Source organism: Spea bombifrons, chromosome 5 (genome assembly GCF_027358695.1).
Source record: "Spea bombifrons isolate aSpeBom1 chromosome 5, aSpeBom1.2.pri, whole genome shotgun sequence".
NCBI lineage: Eukaryota > Metazoa > Chordata > Amphibia > Anura > Pelobatidae > Spea > Spea bombifrons.
This window is the reverse complement of record NC_071091.1, coordinates 6,309,400-6,331,713: the sequence shown is the minus strand read 5'-3', so window position 1 is coordinate 6,331,713 and position 22,314 is coordinate 6,309,400. Positions and strand designations below refer to the sequence as shown.

At 36.8% G+C, this 22,314-nt stretch overlaps 1 protein-coding gene across 4 annotated transcripts in view; it reads right to left on the bottom strand.

Annotated features, from left to right (window-relative positions):
- Positions 1–231: 231 nt before the first annotated feature.
- DPP6 (dipeptidyl peptidase like 6) overlaps positions 232–22,314 on the bottom strand; it is a 464,354-nt gene continuing 442,271 nt past the window's right edge. For 3 of the 4 annotated variants that reach the window (XM_053466559.1, XM_053466557.1, XM_053466558.1), the window contains exons 16-26: positions 22,161–22,279; positions 19,847–19,894; positions 12,498–12,596; positions 10,170–10,239; positions 7,428–7,622; positions 6,889–6,943; positions 4,346–4,451; positions 3,218–3,276; positions 2,668–2,740; positions 2,452–2,525; positions 232–1,256 (exon numbers count right to left, since the gene is read on the bottom strand). In XM_053466559.1, the coding sequence (XP_053322534.1) occupies positions 1,110–1,256; positions 2,452–2,525; positions 2,668–2,740; positions 3,218–3,276; positions 4,346–4,451; positions 6,889–6,943; positions 7,428–7,622; positions 10,170–10,239; positions 12,498–12,596; positions 19,847–19,894; positions 22,161–22,279 (1,045 nt within the window). In that variant the 3' untranslated portion in view covers positions 232–1,109. Of the gene's footprint in view, positions 1,257–2,451; positions 2,526–2,667; positions 2,741–3,217; positions 3,277–4,345; positions 4,452–6,761; positions 6,944–7,427; positions 7,623–10,169; positions 10,240–12,497; positions 12,597–19,846; positions 19,895–22,160; positions 22,280–22,314 lie in introns of those variants that run through there. The other variant, XM_053466561.1, reaches the window with a different exon arrangement.

Sequence of the window (22,314 nt, the reverse complement as noted above, 5' to 3'; positions counted from 1 at the left end):
TCAAAAAGAAAGCATGGTGAATAAATCTGATCTAACAGATTCCTGCATGAAGGCCGATCAAACTTGAGATGATAAGATTAAGATCCACTTGATTACTTTACCGCCGTTTATGCCACTTCTGGGTGACAATAATGTAAAACTGTTTTCTTTTCTTTCCAAAGCTGCCCTGTTACTGTTAATTATATTTGTGAAATTAAACTGCCAAATATCAGAAATTATGGGGGGGGGGGACAAACAGTTTTTTTAAAAGAATAGCTAACCTTCTAGAGCTTTCCCAACCGGAACAGACTTCAAAAACCACAACAGTCCATCGATAAGTCTTATCGAACCAGTTTGTTCCCATCCAGAAATACATTGTAACACTTTGATTTAACCCCTGGAGTACCACAAACGTACTAAAATTGGGGTTACCCCCCTGTACAATTTCTGCATGAGAGGAAGCTATTCTTCCACAGCTTTCGTACTCAAAATCCACGTGCAAAATAAACTCATGAATCAATTAAATTAAGACCCGTTAAAAACTATATACAAAAATCTGAAATAATTACATAACGATATACATTGTTTTAGTAGGATTAATACATTGTGTTCATCAACGCTGCCCCTAAGATCGGCTTTTCTGTTTTTTTGTGTGATTTTTTTTTTTTTAAGGATGAGATATTGAGCGAGAAAACTGTTAGTACTCATAAAATAATTGTGCTATAATCTTTTTTTTTCACCCCCCCATGTAGTAGTCGTATATGACGCGGATGCAATGTTAATTCGGTGCCGCAAAAAAGATTGGATTTCAAAGCTACGGCTTTTTACGTGAAGTTTAACGGGTCACATTGTCCTTGGAATAATCCTCGTAGAGTCTCTGGAAAAGTCTGACTCCTCGAATGTTATCGGTTTGTCTATAAAGTACGGCAATCTCCTGCCGGAAAGCAATGTATTCGTCTTTTTGTTGAGTTCCTAGTTCACAATGGTTACTTCCATCGAGGAAAGAGTCCGAACTGGTAAGCCATTGAGAGCACTTTACATGCTAAATGTTAACATTTCTTATTTCCCCGGGAGAGCGATTCAGTTGCATATTATATGGGAACCGGTTTGTGCTCGGCACTGTCGAAAAGTTAATCTTCCTCTTCCTCGTCTTCGATGGTAACTACTGGAGGCTTATCTTGAATTCTGAAGCATTCTTCAAAGAAATCCACAATGGATTTATGCAAGTGTTGTTCAAACTGTGCGTTCTTCATATAGTGGTTTTCGTCTGGGTATATCTGACAAAGAAGAAGTCAATATGCGTTAATGAAGAAAAAAAAAATGGATAAAAAAAAGACTCTTTAATTAAAGAGGCTGGCGTCCAAAAGAGAAAAGAAATATAAGGAAGGCATGACGGCACCGTAGGAGAGGAAAGACGTATGAAATCAATCCTTGGGTATCCGGGAATAGATGGCAAGTGTGGTGGTGGGAAGTGGACACAACTGGGTTTAGCTACCAAAATTCCCATTGCTGGGGGATTGATAGTAAAAAGGATTGGAGGCCAAAGTGGAGCAGACTATGAGAGGGTAATGACGTGACAGAGCAGGTCTCATGTACCCCTGCTACCCCCCCAGTCCTGCCTGTGTATAAAAATGGCAGGGCATGAGATCTCATTCTTATGTTCTATGTAAGGTCTGGTCTTGTGTACAAGGTACGAGTTTGACATTATCGAGCGTATGGGGTGGAAGAAGAAGAATTAGTGTGGCCGGCAAGGGGAGACACGAGACAAAAAGAGTAATAGAAGAAACAAAATGAAAATGAGATCTGTTAAGAGACTAAGGAAGGGAAGATAAGGGTGACTTATCTGAATTATGGGTAAAAATATTGTCTGTTGCTGGCAGTGTAAGCATTAAATATGTAATATATCGCAACATAATAATAATATTCCACAGAAAAGTTGGGCTAGTGTTCCCCAGAACACCAGTGGAAATTAGGGATTTCCAGCTGCTATAGTATAATATGTATCGATATATACAGTATATTCACTGCCGTTCATAAATGTGGGGGTCACTCGGCTGTTTTTATGGAAACATAATTGCAAAATGGCTTTCTAACAATCAATTAGGTGATGGGAGTGATAAAGGGCCATTGGGACACAGGAGTGATGGGAGTGATAAAGGGCCATTGGAACACAGGAGTGATGGGAGTGATAAAGGGCCATTGGAACACAGGAGTGATGGGAGTGATAAAGGGCTATTGGAACACAGGAGTGATAAAGGGCTATTGGAACACAGGAGTGATGGGAGTGATAAAGGGCCCATTGGAACCCAGGAGTGATGGGAGTGATAAAGGGCTTCTAAATATATATATATTATAATGACAGACAGCTAGTCTCAATGTAACCGCACACAATAATAGATTTCTGTTCAGTTTAAATCCCATATCAGCCATCCGGTAATAGATTCCTGGGCTCACAGATAACAGTCTACTTACCAGTAATGAGTAATTGGCTTTTGCTTTCACTAAATGTGTTATGAGGTCTGCTGTGTGCTGGAAATGGACTTTTTCTGTAAAAAAAAAAAAGATCAATATCAGTAAAAGGGACAAATTAATTAAAAGACATTTTTTCAAACTGTTCACCGCAAAGCCTCTGCCTAATAGGTTCTTATCATTATGAAATAGATTAGGGATTAATAAAGAGTTACTTACCATCTGCAGTCGCGTGGATAATCAAAAACTTCTCTGTGTTCAGTAAGGGCACTTTGTTTTCTAATTTGGAAAACTGGGGGTATGAAGATAAAATGGAACATTTTCAGAAAAGGCCGAATATATTCGCTTTTTACAGAAATGACAGATGAGCTACTGTAAGATTTGTTGCTTAAATAGAAAAGAGGAAGAGACACTAAAAACTCTTACATTTATGGCTGTTTAATCATTTATGTTCTCCCATTTATGTTTTTTTATAGGAAAATATCTGTCCCACCCTATAAATGGACCAAAGTGAAAAAATCTGTTAATTACAAAAACACGGCTTATTACAATTAAAAAGGGAGATTTGCACTAATTAAAGAATTTAGATTTGATATATTTTTTTTGGGGGGGGGTCTTCTAATCACCTTATTGGGATTACTACAAATAAGAATGGATTTGGTTAATGATGTCTGAGTTTATCTTCATCCAGGTCTCATAAATCTCGTGCCGTAATCAGACGCAGATAGCATTTGTAGGTTAAATATCCGTAAGAAGCCCGTATACCCACCTCGTATGCTCTGTTATCGAGGGTACGCAATCCCAAATATCTTTCAGAAAAGGCAGAAGCTTCAGAAAGGAGAGACGTAGAATTAGTTAAGGGATTAAAACAAATCCACAGAAACATTATTATTATTATTTATTGTTTTATATAGCGCCATCAAATTCCGTAGCGCTGTACAATGTGATAATATGTACAAGAGGGAATATCCTGAACTCCACCCTGACAGATAACAGCAATCTCCCCATTTATGACATCGTGACCCCACCATACAGGGCGTTCCAAAGCCCGGGACAGAGACCTCTTTAGTCTTAGGAAAAAAGGGATAATATAGAAACGGCATCTGGAAGACAGCAGCCATCTATTACTTACTTAATCCGTACGCTACGGAGATCTCGGAAAGTCGAAGGGTTAAAATAAATCAGGGGCAAAGGAGACAGTATAGGATGGGTTGGGGGGGGGATTTCCACCTATTCTACTCGGATTTAAAAACCGGAACCACCGCCATAAGCTTTATTTTGTGTGTCCGCTTGCAATTCTAAATATAACCACAAGGTGTCTATAGTGCCAATGTAGCATTTACACTTTGACTGTATCCTTTCTGTGCTTCTTCAGCGGAGTCCACTTTTGGTGAACAAGTGTTGGGCAGAACTGTAACGTACACGTGTGAGTGTGTCATTTTCTATGTTACCGTGAGATGTTGTTGTACATGCCACCCTCCTCGACAGGCTTAAAGCTGCAAAGTCTAGTATAAAATAATTTTGTATGGGGTGTATATATATATATATGTTATAGATATATATATATATATATATATATATATATATATATATATATATATATATATATATATATATATATGAGCAGCGCATTCCACTGCTGCTGTCCTTTACTGCTGAACGTTGCGTTATGATGTCATATCCCTGAGCTCCCCTCTTAGGAACGTGCAGTGCAAGGTGAAGTACACTATAGATGCTCCGCCGGCTCAGCAAAGTCTTCTATAGTGTAAACGGGCTGGTTGGAAAGAGACTTTATATATATATATATATATATATTTACACCATTTCAATACATTTTACACATCTAACTCATTTTTGAAAATCACAGCCTTACATACATAAATTTAAAAAATCATACCATATAATGCAAAATCTGTTATAGGCGAGAGAGCCGCACCGCACGTGAAAATCGGGATATCGTTACGATTTGACAGAAGCGAAATGCTCAGGTAACCTCCATATTCCTAAACAAATAATAATAATTAAAAAAAAGCAGATTTAATATATCTTACAAAAATAGTAAAATAATACGATATAAATGCTCAAAGCCTTATCAGAAATTCAGGAAGAAATATTATATAATATTAAAATCTTTTTTATGGTATTGTTCATTTTCACAGCGCCACGGAATCTGTATAAATGTAACGTAACAGGCAGACAGGCCAAATAATGCTAGTTTGGGGCACGACTGTCCCTTTAAAAGCCGTTCCACACAAATGTAATTATTTATGCCGTTTGTAAAGAAAGCAGCTTGTGTGTACTTTGTGTGATATCCTCGCATCTTGTCCTCTTCTCAGTCTCTTTTCGTTTTACTTATGCACCACCTTCTGTTCAAACTAATTACTTACGTTCACGTATTTTCCGATTATTTTTGCGTGAGATATTATTATATTATATTATTCCTGTGAACGATACTATTCCGTGTCAGTAATTGTGTAACATTCAGAAATATTAATTCAGGTAAAAAATCATACTTGAAATGATGTTTTAGCTTAAGAACTGGAATGGGGGGGGTGCATGTTTCTGTTGGACCTACTACTTCCTTCGGACGTACAATAGCTTCCTGCTCCAACAATAAGACGGGAACTAAATCCATGAATTAATGTTACCTACGGCTTGTGTATTTTGCTATAAAAAAATATAGGTTGGGAGTTTAGGGAATTCTATCTTACGTAGAAAGAAAAATACAAAAAACAGCATATATATTTTTATATATATATATATATATATATGTACATATATATATGTATATATATATATATATATATAGTTTCATAGTGTGAGCTTTTTGGGAGAAGTAAGAACTCGGGTGCCTAGTGCATTTTGTGTTGGGCAAGGAAAAAATATTAAATGTATAAAAATGTGTATTGTTTTTTTAAATCCTTAGTTGTTTAAGTTAAATGATGACTTTGCTGCCAATAGGAAACACAACAAATAGGAAAATAATTTAGATTGTAATTGAGATTCCGTATCACGTATAATATATTTAGTAGATTCGGTTCTAAATAGAGAAATATCTGTTCAATTCAAACAACACATCAATCAAAATGTGTTTGTGTTCCATTAATGTGCATATAATATAATGGCATTGCCATAATTATAGATGTAAATTAATAGATTTATTGAGATTAATAATTAATATTTGATTATCACAGAGACAGACAGACAGAACTGATTTTTATTTTTAATTCCAAAACAGCAGTAACTATTTCCAGCACGTCTGAAACTTTTTTTATACAAAACCTCATCAATAACATTTGAATTCGTTCTAACTCGGCAATCATCTAAACCTAAAAAGCTATGAATGTTTAATAAGTCAGGTTCCCATTGAAAGGTGTATATAATTGTAAAATGACATTATCATTTATAATCCGATTTACAGCATTCCTCTGAAATCCTGTGATTATGGGCTCAGAAAATCGATGCTTATTAATACTTTTTCTCATCGCTATAATAAAGTTAGTAAAGCGCTGTTCAGATTAGATGAGATAATCAGTGAACACATCAGGAATAGCAATATAATAATTCATCAGATATGGAGTATGTTGTTAGTATAACCTTGAGTGAAAAAAATGATTAAAAAAGCAATTTGTGCGAGAATATTAAGAGATATTATTTTTTATATTATATTTATAATTTTGATTATATTTTAAAAAGTGGAATATATATATATATATATATATATATATACTGGCTTAGGATTCTAATTTGCGTCTAATATTTGCCAACTGATAATAGTGAGCAGACCCCATAACGTACTGATTTTATTTATCATTTTTATTTATTGTGATGCCTGGATTCACAAGATAAGTAGATCCCTTTTAAAAACAAGATGGCTTTTTCGTCACCCCTGCCAACTCAGGATGCTAAAAAATAAATAAATGCAAGCTCTGCATATCTAACACAATTTGCATTTGTGGGAAATGTATTATTCTATTTAAACATTTATTTTATTATTATTATTATTTATTATATTTATTATATTTTAAGAAATATTAACTTTTCATTTGATTTTTTTTTTTTTTACAAACAATGAAAAAAAACTATAGTATACTAATTGTATAAAATCATTAAATTGCATATTTTTCTTTGTACACATTACAATGGAAATATTATAATATTATAAATTATATTATTATAATATATTTCAAATTATTAGTATCCCACAGCCTGTGGTTTGGGTGGGTTTATCTCTAAGGATTTGGTGTCCTTTTTTTTTTCTTCTTTTTTTTTCCTCAATCAAGGACAACTATGAATGACAGGTGCTTCAGGTAATAAAATTCAGCCTCCAAATTATAATACCTTGCGATTTATTGCTGGCTGGTTGGTTGAGATCACAAGTATATGATGATGAAACATTTCAGATAAACGAGTAATCATACACAGTGTAGTTGAGCATACCTTTCCGAATACACCGACCCGCTGTTTATCAATGTATTGTTCGTTTAGCAATTTACTGAAATACGAAAAGAGAAGAAAATTCTGAATTAGTAAAATAAAACCTGAGAATTCTCAGGCATGTTCAGGATCTTGGATCAAAGTAACTCACACCTTCCCTTTTACCGAAGATGAGTTTCCTTCAGAAAAAAAACTGACTTGAACCCTAACGTCTGGTTACTGTTACCGGTCCTCATCCTTACCAGTTTGCCAGCCTGTTTTTTCATAGCCTCAGCTCTAATTATTGCTGTTCCTCTTTGCCCTTTAATTAACTCTTATAATATTTACCTGTTACCGATTCTGGACAGTCTGACGTTGCTGGCTTCTCCAAACCACTGACCTTGGCCGCTGGACTCTAAACCCTCAGTTTTATTATACAATTATAAAACGAAACATAAAAACATACTCTGCGGTGTACACTTTAATCAGAAAACATGCGCATTTAACTCAGGTTTAGTAGGATTACTGAAATGACGAGCACTTTGTTAATCAGTAACGTTTACCTTAGAGCTTCTACTTGGTCCTTCTCATCTACATCCCCGAGCTTTCGCTTCATCTCGTGCAAAAGTTTTGTGCCTTGAAATCCACTCCCACGTCCATCAAATTTCACCACGATGGCACTGAAGGAGCTGACCAGCACCGTGATCCAATTAATTTCAAACTTTTCCGTCACGCTCTGGCTGCCGGGACTTCCGTCACTAAGAGTCAAGAGAACGGAGAACTTTATCAAAGCGATTTAATGTTGCTGACCAAGTAACGTTATAAGCAGGCAGCTCCTTCTTTATTGTGAATGTGACCCTGGGCCATCCTTTGCATGCGGGTCCCCAAATTGGTTCCTCAAGCATCTCCACTGATTCTGGGTATGGTTGCGTCCCACCCAATTCCATCAAGGAAAGACCTTTGAGTTGACGTTAGTGGAGTGTAACTGGAGGTGGGGGTCTCCGTCCCTGTAGACTCTCTACAGGGAAGGAGACCCCCTTCTCGAGGTTACGGATTTTGAAAAGCCCCTATGTTGCTGCCTGGATTTGACCATTTACTGCCCATCCAGAGTCAGACCAAAGTATCCCAAATTAGCACTAGACTTTATTCACAATATATGTATCAACATGTAATGATTTCTTTGGCCCCTATAAGGGCCAATGCTTGACCAGCCAGTAATCTAGTTTGCCTTATTTTGCCTTATATGCCAAATCTCCCCCCATATCCCATTGCTGTCTGCACATAACGGTTTAACCAACGAAAGGCTGCGAGCGCAACCAATGAGTGACTTTATTATGATAATCTGTAAAGTATTTAAGCTAAAATACCATTAACAAATTTCATTTAGAAGTAACTAAAAAGTGAGATAAAACATATTAGCAACGTTCTTCAGCGATTGGATCAGAACATGACAAATGCGATAATTATGATCACTTTAGCATTAACAAGAAATAATAATTATATGTTAATTGATAGTTTTACTAATGATTTAATATTGTTTTTTGTAAATGAAGTAACATGATCTGTTATATTGAGTATTCTCCACAGCAGGTGGTGAATTTGGTAATAAATTGAGATGACTAAATTAGAGCGTTCAGTTGATTCGACGCAGCCGACGGGGTAATGAGACTGGAATAAACACTCAGAGGGAACTCGGTTCAGCTAAAAGCAGAAATTCTCTCTAGACTGATTGTTTATTATCCAACGTTTTGCAATTAATTATGTTTAGCACCTGGAAGTTTTTCTGGTTGCAGAAACACACCGGAGGGAACGTTAACATAAAAATTATGCGAAAATATTAACCCAAAAGTTACCATTCTTTACATTACATCTGACCCTCTACTTTTAGACTACAACCTCTTGTCCGAATTATGACCTCTAGTTCCAAAAGGGTTCACAGACCTTTCTGGAATGTAAATAGTTAAAAGCAGGTCTGATCACCCTAACAGCATAACAAGCATCTGCACCTCCATACATGTTATTGGGTGAATACGTGGAATCTACCGCCGGCAGATGTCGGGGAGGTGATGTCACACGTTTACCGAGGTTTGCAATGGGAAGTATTTGAAAGGTTCAACAAGAAGTAACGGGGAAACTAATGCGTAGCTTCAGTGTGAAACGGTACTAAATATATGGGTGTAATAACACCATAATAAAAAGTAACGTCTGAAAAAAGGTGTAAAAACCAGCTTTCACACTGCACAACACCTAGCGGCGTATCATCTTGTTCTAGAACTCTCGGAAATTCTATCTGCTGGCTCAGCTGCTATATATATATATATATATATATATATATATATATATATATATACACATACACAAAACCCAAACATTTACCTAAGTTAATAAAAGGAAAAATGGGGTTTATTTGATTGACTTTTTATCATTTAATGCAAGATAATTTGTGATTTAAAGAGATTCTGTTTCAGGATAACCCTTTGAATAACCGGCATATTGGATGTCTTTAGGGATTGTATACGATGCTTGTGATGTCTTTCTAGTAGATGTTCTCCTAGGAAGCTTCATTCTCTGCTCATATATATTTGTTCTGTTTTTAGTCCAAATCTCATCTAGCTATAGGTTGCTTGGAAGTTATCTCTATCTTGGTCATTCCATCCTCCCGTTTACTCCGTATTAGATTTGTTCAAATGAGATCTAACCAGAAATCGCACCTTGTTCATCTTCACTGATCCCCTTGTATGTGATCAATGCAGTTGTTGAAACAAGGGTTGTTTCCATGATCTATTACATTTCCCAAGGCAGGGGCGTAACTAGAAGCCACGGGGCCCTGGTGAGAAAATTTCCCCCCACACAACCTGTCTGTGCCTTCTTTGCCCCTTGCCCCCTGCCCCCATACAACATATGTAAACACACATTACACGCACTCGTACTCGCTGACACACACACCACCCCACCCTACTTACACATCCATGATCACACAATTATACATCCATGACACACAATTATACATCCATGCTCACACACACAATTATACATCCATGCTCACACACACAATTTATATACAGATAGGATGTACGACAGCATTGCAAACTGGTGAAATGCATCAGGATTTGCTGGAAAGCACTGATTTGGGGGCAGTTCTTATCACCTTCTTTAGAGAATTTCCATTTCAATCGGACTTTACTAATAGGCATTCTCATTTTTTTTTACTATATATTAAATGAATGGTAGACAAATGTTCCATTAAAGCCCAATTCAGAATCATGGAGAACACCGTAATGCATTAACAGCATGAACATACTTACACAACGAGTAGCAGAGGGTAATGAGCTGTGTTCGAGAACGTCGCAGGCTTAATAATCTGCATTGGCAAGTCTAAGGAAATAATAGAAAGAAAAAAATAAAAATAGAAAGAAAGAACGAAAGAAATAATCTGGTAAACTTTCCTTGGAGTGCCAGGATTCCAAACAAATGCTATTAACACACTATGGGGTTAGCTGAGGCCAAATTAACCGAATCATTCCGCGAGGCTTTTGTAAATTGAACTGTAGCTAGATCTATTGTTCTGCCTTTAAATTTGCTGTTTGTTAAGATTAACAATACAGGAGACATGCATCAAGCTGACTGTTAACACCATACAGATAACAGGTTGAGCGTAGCAGCTATTAACTTCGCAGGCTACGTCCCTTACATGAGAGTAACGCTCTTGGAGAAGATAAGGGGGTCGGAACTCTGTGGAAAGGAGATGGAACACAACTTAGAAATAAACCGGAATATAGTTTTATTATTTAGGATATGCTTTCAGAAAATGTACCGGTTTGTCACAGAATACTCAGAAATGAAATGTAAACTATTGTGTTCCGAAGGACTTTCACAACATTCCACTCTGGAACGCGGTGGTTTCCCCTCGTCATGTGGACACGACCACCCTTTGGATGACTGATGTTTTTGATTTCTGTTTTTGGAAGGGCAATCAGATTTCTGCCATCCTTAAGTAAATTTAAACCAAACGTGGGTAGCTAACATTGGAACAACTAGGGAAAGCGTTGTATTTAGGGGTCCTAACCAAAAGATTTGTTTCTGTTAATCACGCATAACCACAGAAACGTAATACAGGGTTTTGTTCTTTTTTTTTTCTTCTTTAATATTTTTTATACATCATAGTCCTATAGCATTAATGGAATTTTTGTCTCACCTCCATCATATCTCCTGGTGGAGGCCCTAAGCAGCTGATTAGTCTGTTCATGCTGGGAGTATCTGACCTACTTCTGTTTGTTGGGTTGTATGTGGACCCCGTTCATTTGAGTCAAGTAAAGTCTTCATTGACTTAAAAGCGATCATCGGTTCTGACTAGAATTCAGTAGCAGCTCATTTATACCAGCTTCTGAATTAATCGGGACCGACAGCTGTTTAATTAACCAGGGCCCGGGTTTCCAAGGTCAACTGCTGACTCTTCAAGTGTTACAGTGGGCAGCTGATTGTTGGACTTTTGCGGTGGTCCTGTGGTCTTTGTGTGGGACAAGCTGTAATTTTGCTCATTTTACTTCCCCATTTCTAGTTAGAAATGCCCCTTTGGTTTGGGCCTAGTCCTTCTCAACCCTCATGCGGAAAGTAAGGAGAAGCCAGCAGGCGAACAAATAGGGATAACAGAATAAAATATTGCTTTTTGGACTTTTTATAATTGCTGAAACAGACTTATCTTGCAAGTGGATGGCTAATTCTCTGCCGGGGGAAACTAGCAGGGGACTTTAATGCAGGGCAAAACACGGCATGAGGAAATTTAGTAATGGAGGACACGTGAGGGAGGTTTCAGAGGATCCGTACCAGCTGCAGTGAATAGTAATTGAGATATTGTTCTGTAAACCATGTGTTCCTCCTAAGCGGCTCAATATACGCTTCAGGATTAGGTCTCCAAGGTGCCCCTTACAAGTGAGAGTCCTGTCGCAATCACACACAGAGCTCCCAATTTTATTTCTACCGCTGTCTCCCATACATGTAAATATAATTACCATCTAAGCCTGTACATAATAATTAGGTTCTCCCAAGGTCTTGTTTGCTTTTCTTCTCTAGAATACACTCATGGGTTTATTTTTAGATAATATTCTCACTTGGCCTCTTCTCTTCCATCCTCGGAGGTTTCTCCGGCACCGATCTTACCAACCATATCATCTGATTTAGTTTGTCTGCATTTATAAATCCTGAATCATCTGATCCCACAATTAATTCCTTCAAATCATCTACACCTCACTTTATTTCTCTGGCATTATTGTCCCTACACATTGTGAATTCTGCTCTTTCATCCTTAAAGTTTTTGCCATGCTATTTCCTCCTACAACATTTACAGATAACGTTGGAGATTGATAAAGACCATGATAATGGCAAAAACAGTTTACATTAATGATCAATCAATATTACAATCAGACACATGTTCAAAACCTAAAATATAGCTTTTAAAATTCCCTTTCCCCTAGAAAATAAAAGTGTTTTATTATACGTTAACATATAAATCATAGTCTTTAACAAACATGTAGGTAACCAAGTCAAATTATACTCATTTCATTTAGAAGTCACATAAAATCTATACAATATAAACACATGAAGCCATAATAATAAAAAAAAATGGCCAAACTTACCATAGTCCTTTATCTTGATATTTTGATATTCAATTTTAGGCATCTGTCTCACTTCCATCGCCAATTTCACTTTAGAATTGTTCTCCAATTCAATAAGAACTGTAGATAACAAAGACAAAAAATAAGGAATCTCTGGGGATGCGTTAAGATTTATACATCGAACAACCACCATCTTACCAAGAGACCCCAACGACCCAGGGTGCTTCTGCTATCAGGGAACTAAGAAAGTACCCTTTGATCTCTAGTGGTTGGAGTAAACGTTCACCTACTCTCTACTTGGTTTGACAACTTATCTTCCTATTGGTTTGGCCCACCTTTCATAGCCTGGCTACACGCCATGAAGAAAAGGAGAGGAGAATTTGAGGAACATGGTCCTCAGGAGGTCTCCGGCATGATGCTATGCTTGGCTGTGATGATGTCATCCTAGTGACATGTAAACTATGTCAAACAGCCAGTCTCTCATAATTGTAAATAGGAATAGTCACAGTAGTGGGCAACGTTTAACGATACGTAGCATAGGGTGTCATACGCAGTGGCGTCGGCAGGGGGGGGCCAGAGGGGGCCATGGCCCCCCCTACATTATGCTGTGCCCCCCAGTGTGCCCCCCCAATTGAAATGCGATGCCGCTTTGACCCGGCCCACCGCCGGGAGACCGGGACATTTCCCGGTGTGCCGGCAGATTGAGCTGAAATTGCAGCCGATGCGGCTGACAGTTTCAAAGCGGTTTAAAAACCGAAGCGGTTTTAAAACCGCTTCGGTTTTACAGCCGCTTTGAAACTGTCAGCCGCATCGGCTGCAATTTCAGCTCAGACAGTTTCAAAGCGGTTGTAAAACCGAAGCGGTTTTAAAACCGAAGCGGTTTTACAGCCGCTTTGAAACTGTCTGAGCTGAAATTGCAGCCGATGCGGCTGACAGTTTCAAAGCGGTTTTAAAACCGAAGCGGTTTTAAAACCGCTTTGAAACTGTCAGCAGCCGGCCGTTTAATGGCTTGCCAATCGCTGAGGCTCTTCGTCCCGCCCCTTTGAAGATGCACCGTGATGCTCAAGGGGGCGGGCACTTTCGGAACAGATGCTCTATGACAGGGAGCACGCGGTAGGAGAGCAAGAGCAGCGGTGTTAAGGTGGAAAAACGAAGACTTCAAAAAAGTAATTATTTCATTTTAAAAAAAATAGTTGAGGGTCTTCAAATGTCATTTGAAATTAAAAGGAGAACCCCCATTAAATATGTTTGGGTTAAAAATGCCATTATTTAATATTTGTGTTATTTGCTCTAAGAGCAAGGAGCAGTGCACTAGAGCAAGTACACCAGATCTCACTGGAGGTGGCACATTAACAAGGGGGGGGCTGCCTTGGGAAAATAAAATACATAAAGATGGTGGCTGGCAGGCTGGGGACATAATTACACATCAGGGGGGGTTAATACACATTTGTATGGGGGCCATTATAATAACCATTACAAGGGGTTGGTGCATCAATACACAAGGGAGGGAGGCAGGCTTGGGGCATCAAATAAATCAATACACAAGGGAGGGGGGCAGGCTTGGGGCATCAAATAAATCAATACACAAGGGAGGGGGGCTGGCTGGGGGCATCAAATAAATCAATACACAAGGGTGTATAGCAAAAATGCACAAAGGAGGGTGGCTGGGGGGGCACAAATACACAAGGGGCAATACACACAAACAGAGCAATGTGGAAAGCATTTTTATACTAGTAGTAGTATATACTTAATAATATTAGTAGGTTATCCCATCCTGGTGTGGGGGTCCATGTGGCAGCAGAGCCTGCCCTGGGGTGTGTATTTGGGTGTCAGTGTGGCAGAGCCTGTCCTGATATGTGTTTGGTCATCTGTTTCCTGGCACTTTACTTGCTGTAGAGGGTTAAATAGAACTTTGTAATTTGTATTTATCCAGATTTTGTGGTCACTTCAGAGGACAAAACTTTCTAGGCCTAGAAATCAGTGAGAGGAAAAGTAAAGGTTTTGTGTTATTTACTCTTATTTCAGTCTGAATATATTATTAAAAGGAAACGTAGATGTTGGTTCAGAGTTTGTGAAACTCAGTTCTTGATTTCATTATACAGGACGCTATTCCCCTTTGGTTTCACAGGCCTTCTCAGACCAAGTGGTACTCAGCTTAGTTATATGCAGCTGCATGCATTGTGTTATCTGTAATGAGGTGTTCATTTGTTCGTTTGGTGACGCAGTGCTAAGATGGTTGTGATGCATTAATGCATTAATATTGTTAAGAATAATGCTATCACTGTTTTGTTGCGCTGAATAAAACTGGACTTTTTCATCTAAAATTTTTTGCAGTAGCAAATGTTTGATTCCATTATGTCTAATCTTAATTTATTTGGGCCTTTTAACTTTTTTGATTTCTGGGATTTTAATAATGTGATAAAAATTATTTATAGTTGTTTGGATGTCAAATAGTGTGTATAATTCTGTTGATCTGTATCTGCTATGTTTCCATACATTATTTATGTATACATGCAAATACAGGGTTTTTTTTTGTCTAATTCAGTTGCATGTGTTGTTTCCATGTGTTGTTTATTTGATCTATACCTGAACTACAGGGTGTAAGTAAAAGAGCGGTATGGTTTAGTGAATGAGGGGACAAAGGGACTCTGGGGATGATTACAGGAGAGAGGACCTCTCACTGTCACGGTGCAGGACTGACTCTCACTGTCTTCTCCCGATCTGCAGTCAGTGTGGCAAATATATTTTTTTTGGTGTGGTAGCGGAGGGAGTGATTGCATGCAAGGGAGCGCTGAGCAGGACCCAAGGAAATGCTTGGGTAGGGTCCAATTTTTTCACTATAAAATATATTGGCAACAGCGTCTAATGTTTATATATATGTATATATATGTATTGGCAGCAGGGGCTAATATTTATTTATATATTGGCAGCAGGGTCTAATATTTATATATTGACAGCAGGGTTTAATATTTATATATATTGGCAGCAGGGGCTAATATTAATATATATCGGAAGCCGGGACTAATAATATATACCGGCAGCAGGGTCTAATATTAATATATATCAGCAGCAGGAGCTAATATTAATATATATCGGAAGCAGGGGGTAATAAGTGCATATTATGTAGTTAAAAATGCACGTCTAACGTGTATATATATATATATATATATAGTGTATATGTACCATTTTATAATTGGCCCCCCTACTTTGGTCCCTGGCCCCCCATGTGCCCCCCCTAAATATGAAAGCTGGAGACGCCACTGGTCATACGCTATCAACTAGGAGGTTTAAGAGTTCTCTATTTAGCATATAAAACAAAAGTAAATTAATTTTTCATTTCTCAGCAGTAAGAAACCTTCGTAGAAATTTAACTTTTGCCGAAATGTTAGTTCGCATTAATGTTCAAAAATGAGGAGGGACAGTTGAAATAATCAAACTACAAAGGCGTTATACATATATATATATATACACACAATGTCAAAAATCAGAGTATGCGGTGATACCTTTTTTTATTGGACTAACATAATATTTAAATATTTAATGTTTATTGTTTTATATATATATATATATATATATATACACTAATTAAATCAGATTTTTTTTTCTTCTCCTTCTTTAAAAAAATAAATAAGCTGCATTGAATATTTAGAAATATTTTATCTATTCAGGACTTAATTACCTTACACGTATTAATTGGATTAATTTGCCAGTCTGTAGCACTGCGCCGTATTTATTGCTATAAATTACAATATTACATAGATAACTACAAAATTATAAAGCATTTATTTGAACCAAACTCTTAAAGCAAAATAAGATGCGTATTGTTTTCAGTAACAAAAAAAATTAATAAGCTTGATTTTTACGGGGATTTTCATTTAATTAAGACTAACAGAATTAGCTTTATCAGCTGAAGGATGTCTGCCACCCATGGGAGTGCTTTTATTTGTTCTTATAATTGCAACCGTGGATAAATAGGGGAGGCTTAGGGAAGATTGGCATATCACTTGGAGGACACTCTTGTTAATTTTTAGGACTACTGGGAATGATTTATTCAATGAAGCATAAATGGTTATCCCTAATGTTATAACACCTCTATAATATTCTGAGAAACAATTAGCCATTATCAAGTTCGGAATTGTTATTGTATCAAAAATAAAACATGTTACAGTGATAGTAAATTATATATATCTATATCTATCTATATATATATGTCTATATATATATATATCTATATATATATTGTGTGCCTAGAATAATGATCATTAATATGAAAGAAGGGGAAGTTTGGCTTGGACCGCTGTATTAAAGTTTGTCCTTTTCATTTTCATAATAAATATTAAAATAATATCAAAATCATATATATATATACTATAGAGAATGCATGAATAATTTAGATAATGCCTAAGTGGACTTGGGCAAAGCATTAAATGAAAGATAGAAAGAAACTGTTCAAAAACACACAAGAATTCATTTATTAATAGATGGGAAAGTTTACTAAACCCAGGGCCAAAATATTTTATGTATGCAAGTTTTGTACCTAAATAATTTTAAATTTAAGTCTAAAACTTAAATTTAAAGCTAAAAAAACCAAACAACTGCATTATATACAATGGCTGATTTCACAATTAGCCTAGAATATATATATATATACATAAACATAAATGTGTTGCATAAATTAAATATATTATGTTCGTTGGTTATGATTTATAGATGTATTTCATTCAGTCAGGCTCTCGAAACCTGCAATTATCATGGTCTGTCAATTTATGTGACAGAAGAACTAAAAACAGGCAATTCTTTATATATTAAAGACCTAGGTATGTGTCCAGGGAAATAAAATTAAGGTCATATGCGAATTTTGTGTTTTCCTAGGAAACAAAATATATATATATGATAAAACTAAAAACCTATTAAAATGTCTGTGTTACTAGACGGTAGTAGATAATAAAACAGACTTTGCTATAAGTTAGGTTTGCTTCTGTTATACTTACTTTGTTTAATATAAATGTAACAAATCAGCTGCGATATACCTTAATATCTGCCTGCGGTAAGCGCGCGTTAGAATGTTACATCCCATCTGCGGCTACCCTCCAGGCTATGTATATTTCAACGTCCCATTTTCTTTCACTCCCTACGGTTTTGTATCTGGGTTGCGACGCACATTCATAATACAGACAATATTAACAGCTAAATAGGAGAAATCGCATGGTTTAGCCCACATTTTACCAATCCGTTATAGCTGATTGACCCTTTTGAAGAGGCCATTGGCAAATGATTAAAAAGCCCACTGGTTTGCATAATTAACTGTTGTGGTTTTAACACTTCTTTGAGCAAAACCCTTCCAAAAAAAAACAAGGAACTGATCTGCAAGTCTACAAGATTTTAATGTATATTTAATATAACAGTCTATATGTATAAATGACTGATTTAAATGTCCAGCTGATATTATGGTTTCTATCTTGAAAAATGCAGGTTTCAGGTATTTATACATGGAAACTGAAATTGTTATTTTTTTCCTAATCTCGTTCAGGTTTTAAATCTTTAAAATATCTCATTTTTGTTAAATAATATTTCCCGTGGAATGAGTATTTGAGGCCTGACATTCTTGAGTCAAAAGGTCCAAGGAATGGATCTGGTAGTGGAGAGAGTCGCCCTGGTTTGTTGTTCTGACAGGGAATACTAGTCATTCCGGGGAACCCTCTTACTGCTTATGAAGGGCACTTCATAGAGCGTTAAGGCTGGAACCCAAGTAATAAAATACTCTTAGTTCACCATTAAAGGGTCTATGGCACTGAAGAGCTAGATCCATGAATGCCAACATATCCCAATGGCATTTTATTCCATCTTGGAAGGACATTCTTGGGAAACCTTCTTCTACAATCTATTGACATGTTGTTGCCCGCTTGCAATTCAATTAAACAAGGCAGTAGGAATGCAATAAATAGCCTCATCTTGCATTAGTATTTTTTTTTATCTAATGTACATTTATATTTATGAAAAAAAAATGATTAAGATGTCAACCTTTTAACACCTGGTCCAAACATTGGGTAGATCATACCTCCAGATACAGGAGTTCTATATGCTAACAGGGATGATATGTTCAAATATTCAAACATATCCAACAGATGATATGTTACCATTGCACAGTATACAGACTACTAAAGGGTTTTGGTCCTCAAACATACCCTAACAGGGCAAGTAGTCCTCTCTTTACACCAGCCTAAATTTCTCTTGAATTAACAGACATCTTAAAATAGATATTGGTTGATCTACTTGTCCGACTGAGCAGATCCTGAAAACCCTGAACGGTTTATTAATCCTTGCTTCCAAATATACATGCCACCGATAAAAAGATCACCAATGGAGTTAAAAGTGATAAAGATTATGCATAAAAAGTCATGATACTTTCTCTTGGTGTTGATAAAGATGTCTTTGTGGATCTTTTTATTTTATGACATCAGAACTGTATGTAGTTGACGGGGTTTCCAATTAAAATATACATTCAGACATCTAAACAAATGGAAATGAGCGAACGTCTTGGGCATGTGAATAATAAATAATTGAAAATGCACTTTTATGAACGCGCTACGTGTTTCAATAAATAATGGCGGTCTCTGTAGAACACAGAATATGATAATTACATACTGTATAGACTTTGAAAGCAGCTGGTAAATGATAGTCAATAAGGTTTCTTTTTAATTAGGCTTGCATTTTATTAAAGTAAGAGTGTAACTCGTATTGTGAATGAATGAAACATTAATATGCTAAGTTATGAAAGGGAACATTGCAACACCGTGCGTATTTGCTAAAATCACTTTTTAATGTTGGTTGCGATCAAGTTTATTTGCTGATATGTAGAGTTTATGAATTAATAATATGTACCTGGCTTATAGACCAGCATTTTATATACATCCTTGTTAATCATGATATGAAGGAAAGTCTGTTAAACACAAATATGTTTATTTCGTTCCTTTTATTAACCTGCCTGCCACATGCCAGGTAGCTTTAGTGCTTTAATATTTTATCGAAATAATCTGTGGTAGAATGAAACGGTTATCATCTGTTACGTGGTTATGTGAGTATCAGCATAACAAAGTGTCAGAAATGAGCACAAGAATGGAAAGAAAAAAATAAAGCAAGAAAGGGAGAAAGAAAAAAGGAAAGACGCACAGTAAAGAGAAGAAGAAAGTAAGAAAAATAGGAAAGGGAAAGCAAAAGAGAGAGAGAGAGAGAGAAGTTAAAGAAAGAAAGAAAAGAAAAAAAGAAAGGGGAAAAAAGAAGGATAAAAAGGGTAGAAAATGAAAGAAAGAACTTTTAATTTTCTGCACATGGTAAAAGGGACAGAGTAGTATTTTAATGAGTGTACTTACTTTGTCCGTCCGATGTGTTATGAATTGTCACACTAGGTATCCTTGGACCTAAAAAAAAATATATATCACATTATCAAGAATGTACATCGGTCGATAATTAAACAAATCCCTCGTCTGTATTTTTACTGTAGAATTTTTCTTAATATGTCTACCGTTTAAACTTGCTGTTTCCAACTCCGCTGCAGAACGAACACGTTTGCTCCGACCGTTCCCGGAAATCGTTATTTGACCGTGTAAAAGTTAACCTCATTTTTGTTGGGAACACTTATAATCGTGTGACAAAAAACATAGGTGCTGATAGGCTGTTGTCATAGAAACTAGAAAAGCTTCTTAAAAGCTTCTGTTGTTTGATGCAATTAAACCTTCAAATAAAATAATGTCGGATCTGCTAAGGTTCCAGCAATATAGGCTTTATGATATGAATACCTAAAGAATAATATTACAACATATAGTGCAATTTAGGAGAAATCGGGATTTTTTCCTTTCTTTAATGTATTTCTTAGTAATATCTCCTAGGTTTAAAGTTTTTTGAGCCTGAATTACTATATGGATGGCAGCATAGAATGTCAGTCTGTATTAAGAACATGGGTAGTAATATTAAAACAGTCGAATAGATGGATAAAATGATCATCTGCACAGAAAAGGGTAATCGATGAGGGGGAAGAAATGATTCTCCAAGAACTGGGGGTGAGATTATTAGAAGGCAGGGGGAATAAGTGAGAGCCGAATGCTGAAACCGTTCTAAAACCTCCAAAAAAAAAAAATATCATACACTTGACTTCTCATCTCTATTCTCAAGGGTTTATGTAGCTGATAATTTTAGACCAGAAGCTAAACTCCCAGCGTGTAAACAAAAGGAATTCAGATGTTCTTTGCCAACATCCATAGTGCGCCTCTTAAACATTGATGAATGATTTAAAAAGAGCAGCTGCCAGCTAGGCGAACCCGGAGAAAAACGCTCTGCAAAACCGAGATAATTGGCAACCTCAGAATCTATCTGCCGATTGCAGATCTCTTTATTTGCTGGCTTATGAATTATTTATGCTCTATACGCGCGGTTCTGACAATATTATCATACAAATAAAAGGACTTGCTTTATTTCGCAGAGGCAAAGCTAGCGTTTTAATTCCCCCCCCCCCTTTGCTGGTAACAATATCAGTTGTAGAACGCAGACAGCCCGCTCCGTGGGGATTGGATCACAAGGGCTGTAGCCGTTCAAAGGGAAGCTCCAGATTTGTCTTATCCCATCAACTACACCACAGCTTACATCTATTTTCCAGGAGGATCCAATATCACGTTCCTTATACATTATGACTCCGTGTCTTAAACATTAAATGGTCGTCTCTATTATATAAACAAACCATTTATTACAAAAAAAAACTGTCCGATGTGCGTAAAGAGCTATTATTTGACAACATTGGGGGTTACAGTTTAGAATCAACAACGGTCCTGAAGTTCTCTCACTTCTTCTCATCTCTACCCCCGAGGAGGTATCAGTTTGGAGATTCTTAGAACAGGAACCAAGATGGCTGCTCCCATTATTTAACCCATTATCTGTTTTATATATATATATATATATATATATATATCTTATTTTAATATTTAAACACCTTTGTACAAGTCAAAGATCTGTAGGTTTTTTTCCAGGAGCATAGGCCTACCTGGGAGTTCAGATGGAATTAATTGTATTATATCGTTATCTCAGCGGGGTTTGAAACCCAGTGATTAAACGTTGTAAATGTGTATAATAGATATCCACAAAAGGTAGCCATCTTTGTTTTGCTGAACTACAGCTTGCATCGTTCCCAACAGGTCAAATCCACATTCAAGCACTAATTATCATGTTATCAATAATGCCGGGTGAGAGCGGTTAGAAAAAAACCCTACTAATCTCTAGCAGAACACAGTGGAAGTTCCGCCATACATTTCTAATGTTATATTGATACATGGGCAAGAGTGGAGGTTCTGGACGGGACCGGACTGGGGATGACGAGGCGGCCCTGGCGCTTTAAGGCTGGTGGCCCCCAAATGATGTGAGTGGGGCTCATGGCTCGATGAGACACTGCGCTATCCTCTGAAGCGTCAGAATGGGTATATATATATATATATATATATGTATATATATATATATATATATATAATATCACTCCATATATTTAGATATATGGAGTGATGTTGGCCAGAGGCTCAGCAGGCGTATAACATAAAAGCAGGGCTGTTGGTAAATCTGATGAAGGTCCCTTATATTTTGGTGAATTCGTTTCTCTCTCTTTCGGTGGAAGGAACAGCCTCATTTACTATGTCAGTAACTCACCTTCACATTTCAGCAAGAAGAATTCCAGACTGTGACTGAAAGACGCGCTGATGTAAGTGCAGTTTTCAATCAACAGACAGGAGATACATTGACGGTTGAAGTTCTCATTGGTATTTGCGCTGTCGAGACATACATATTTTCCATGAAATGATGT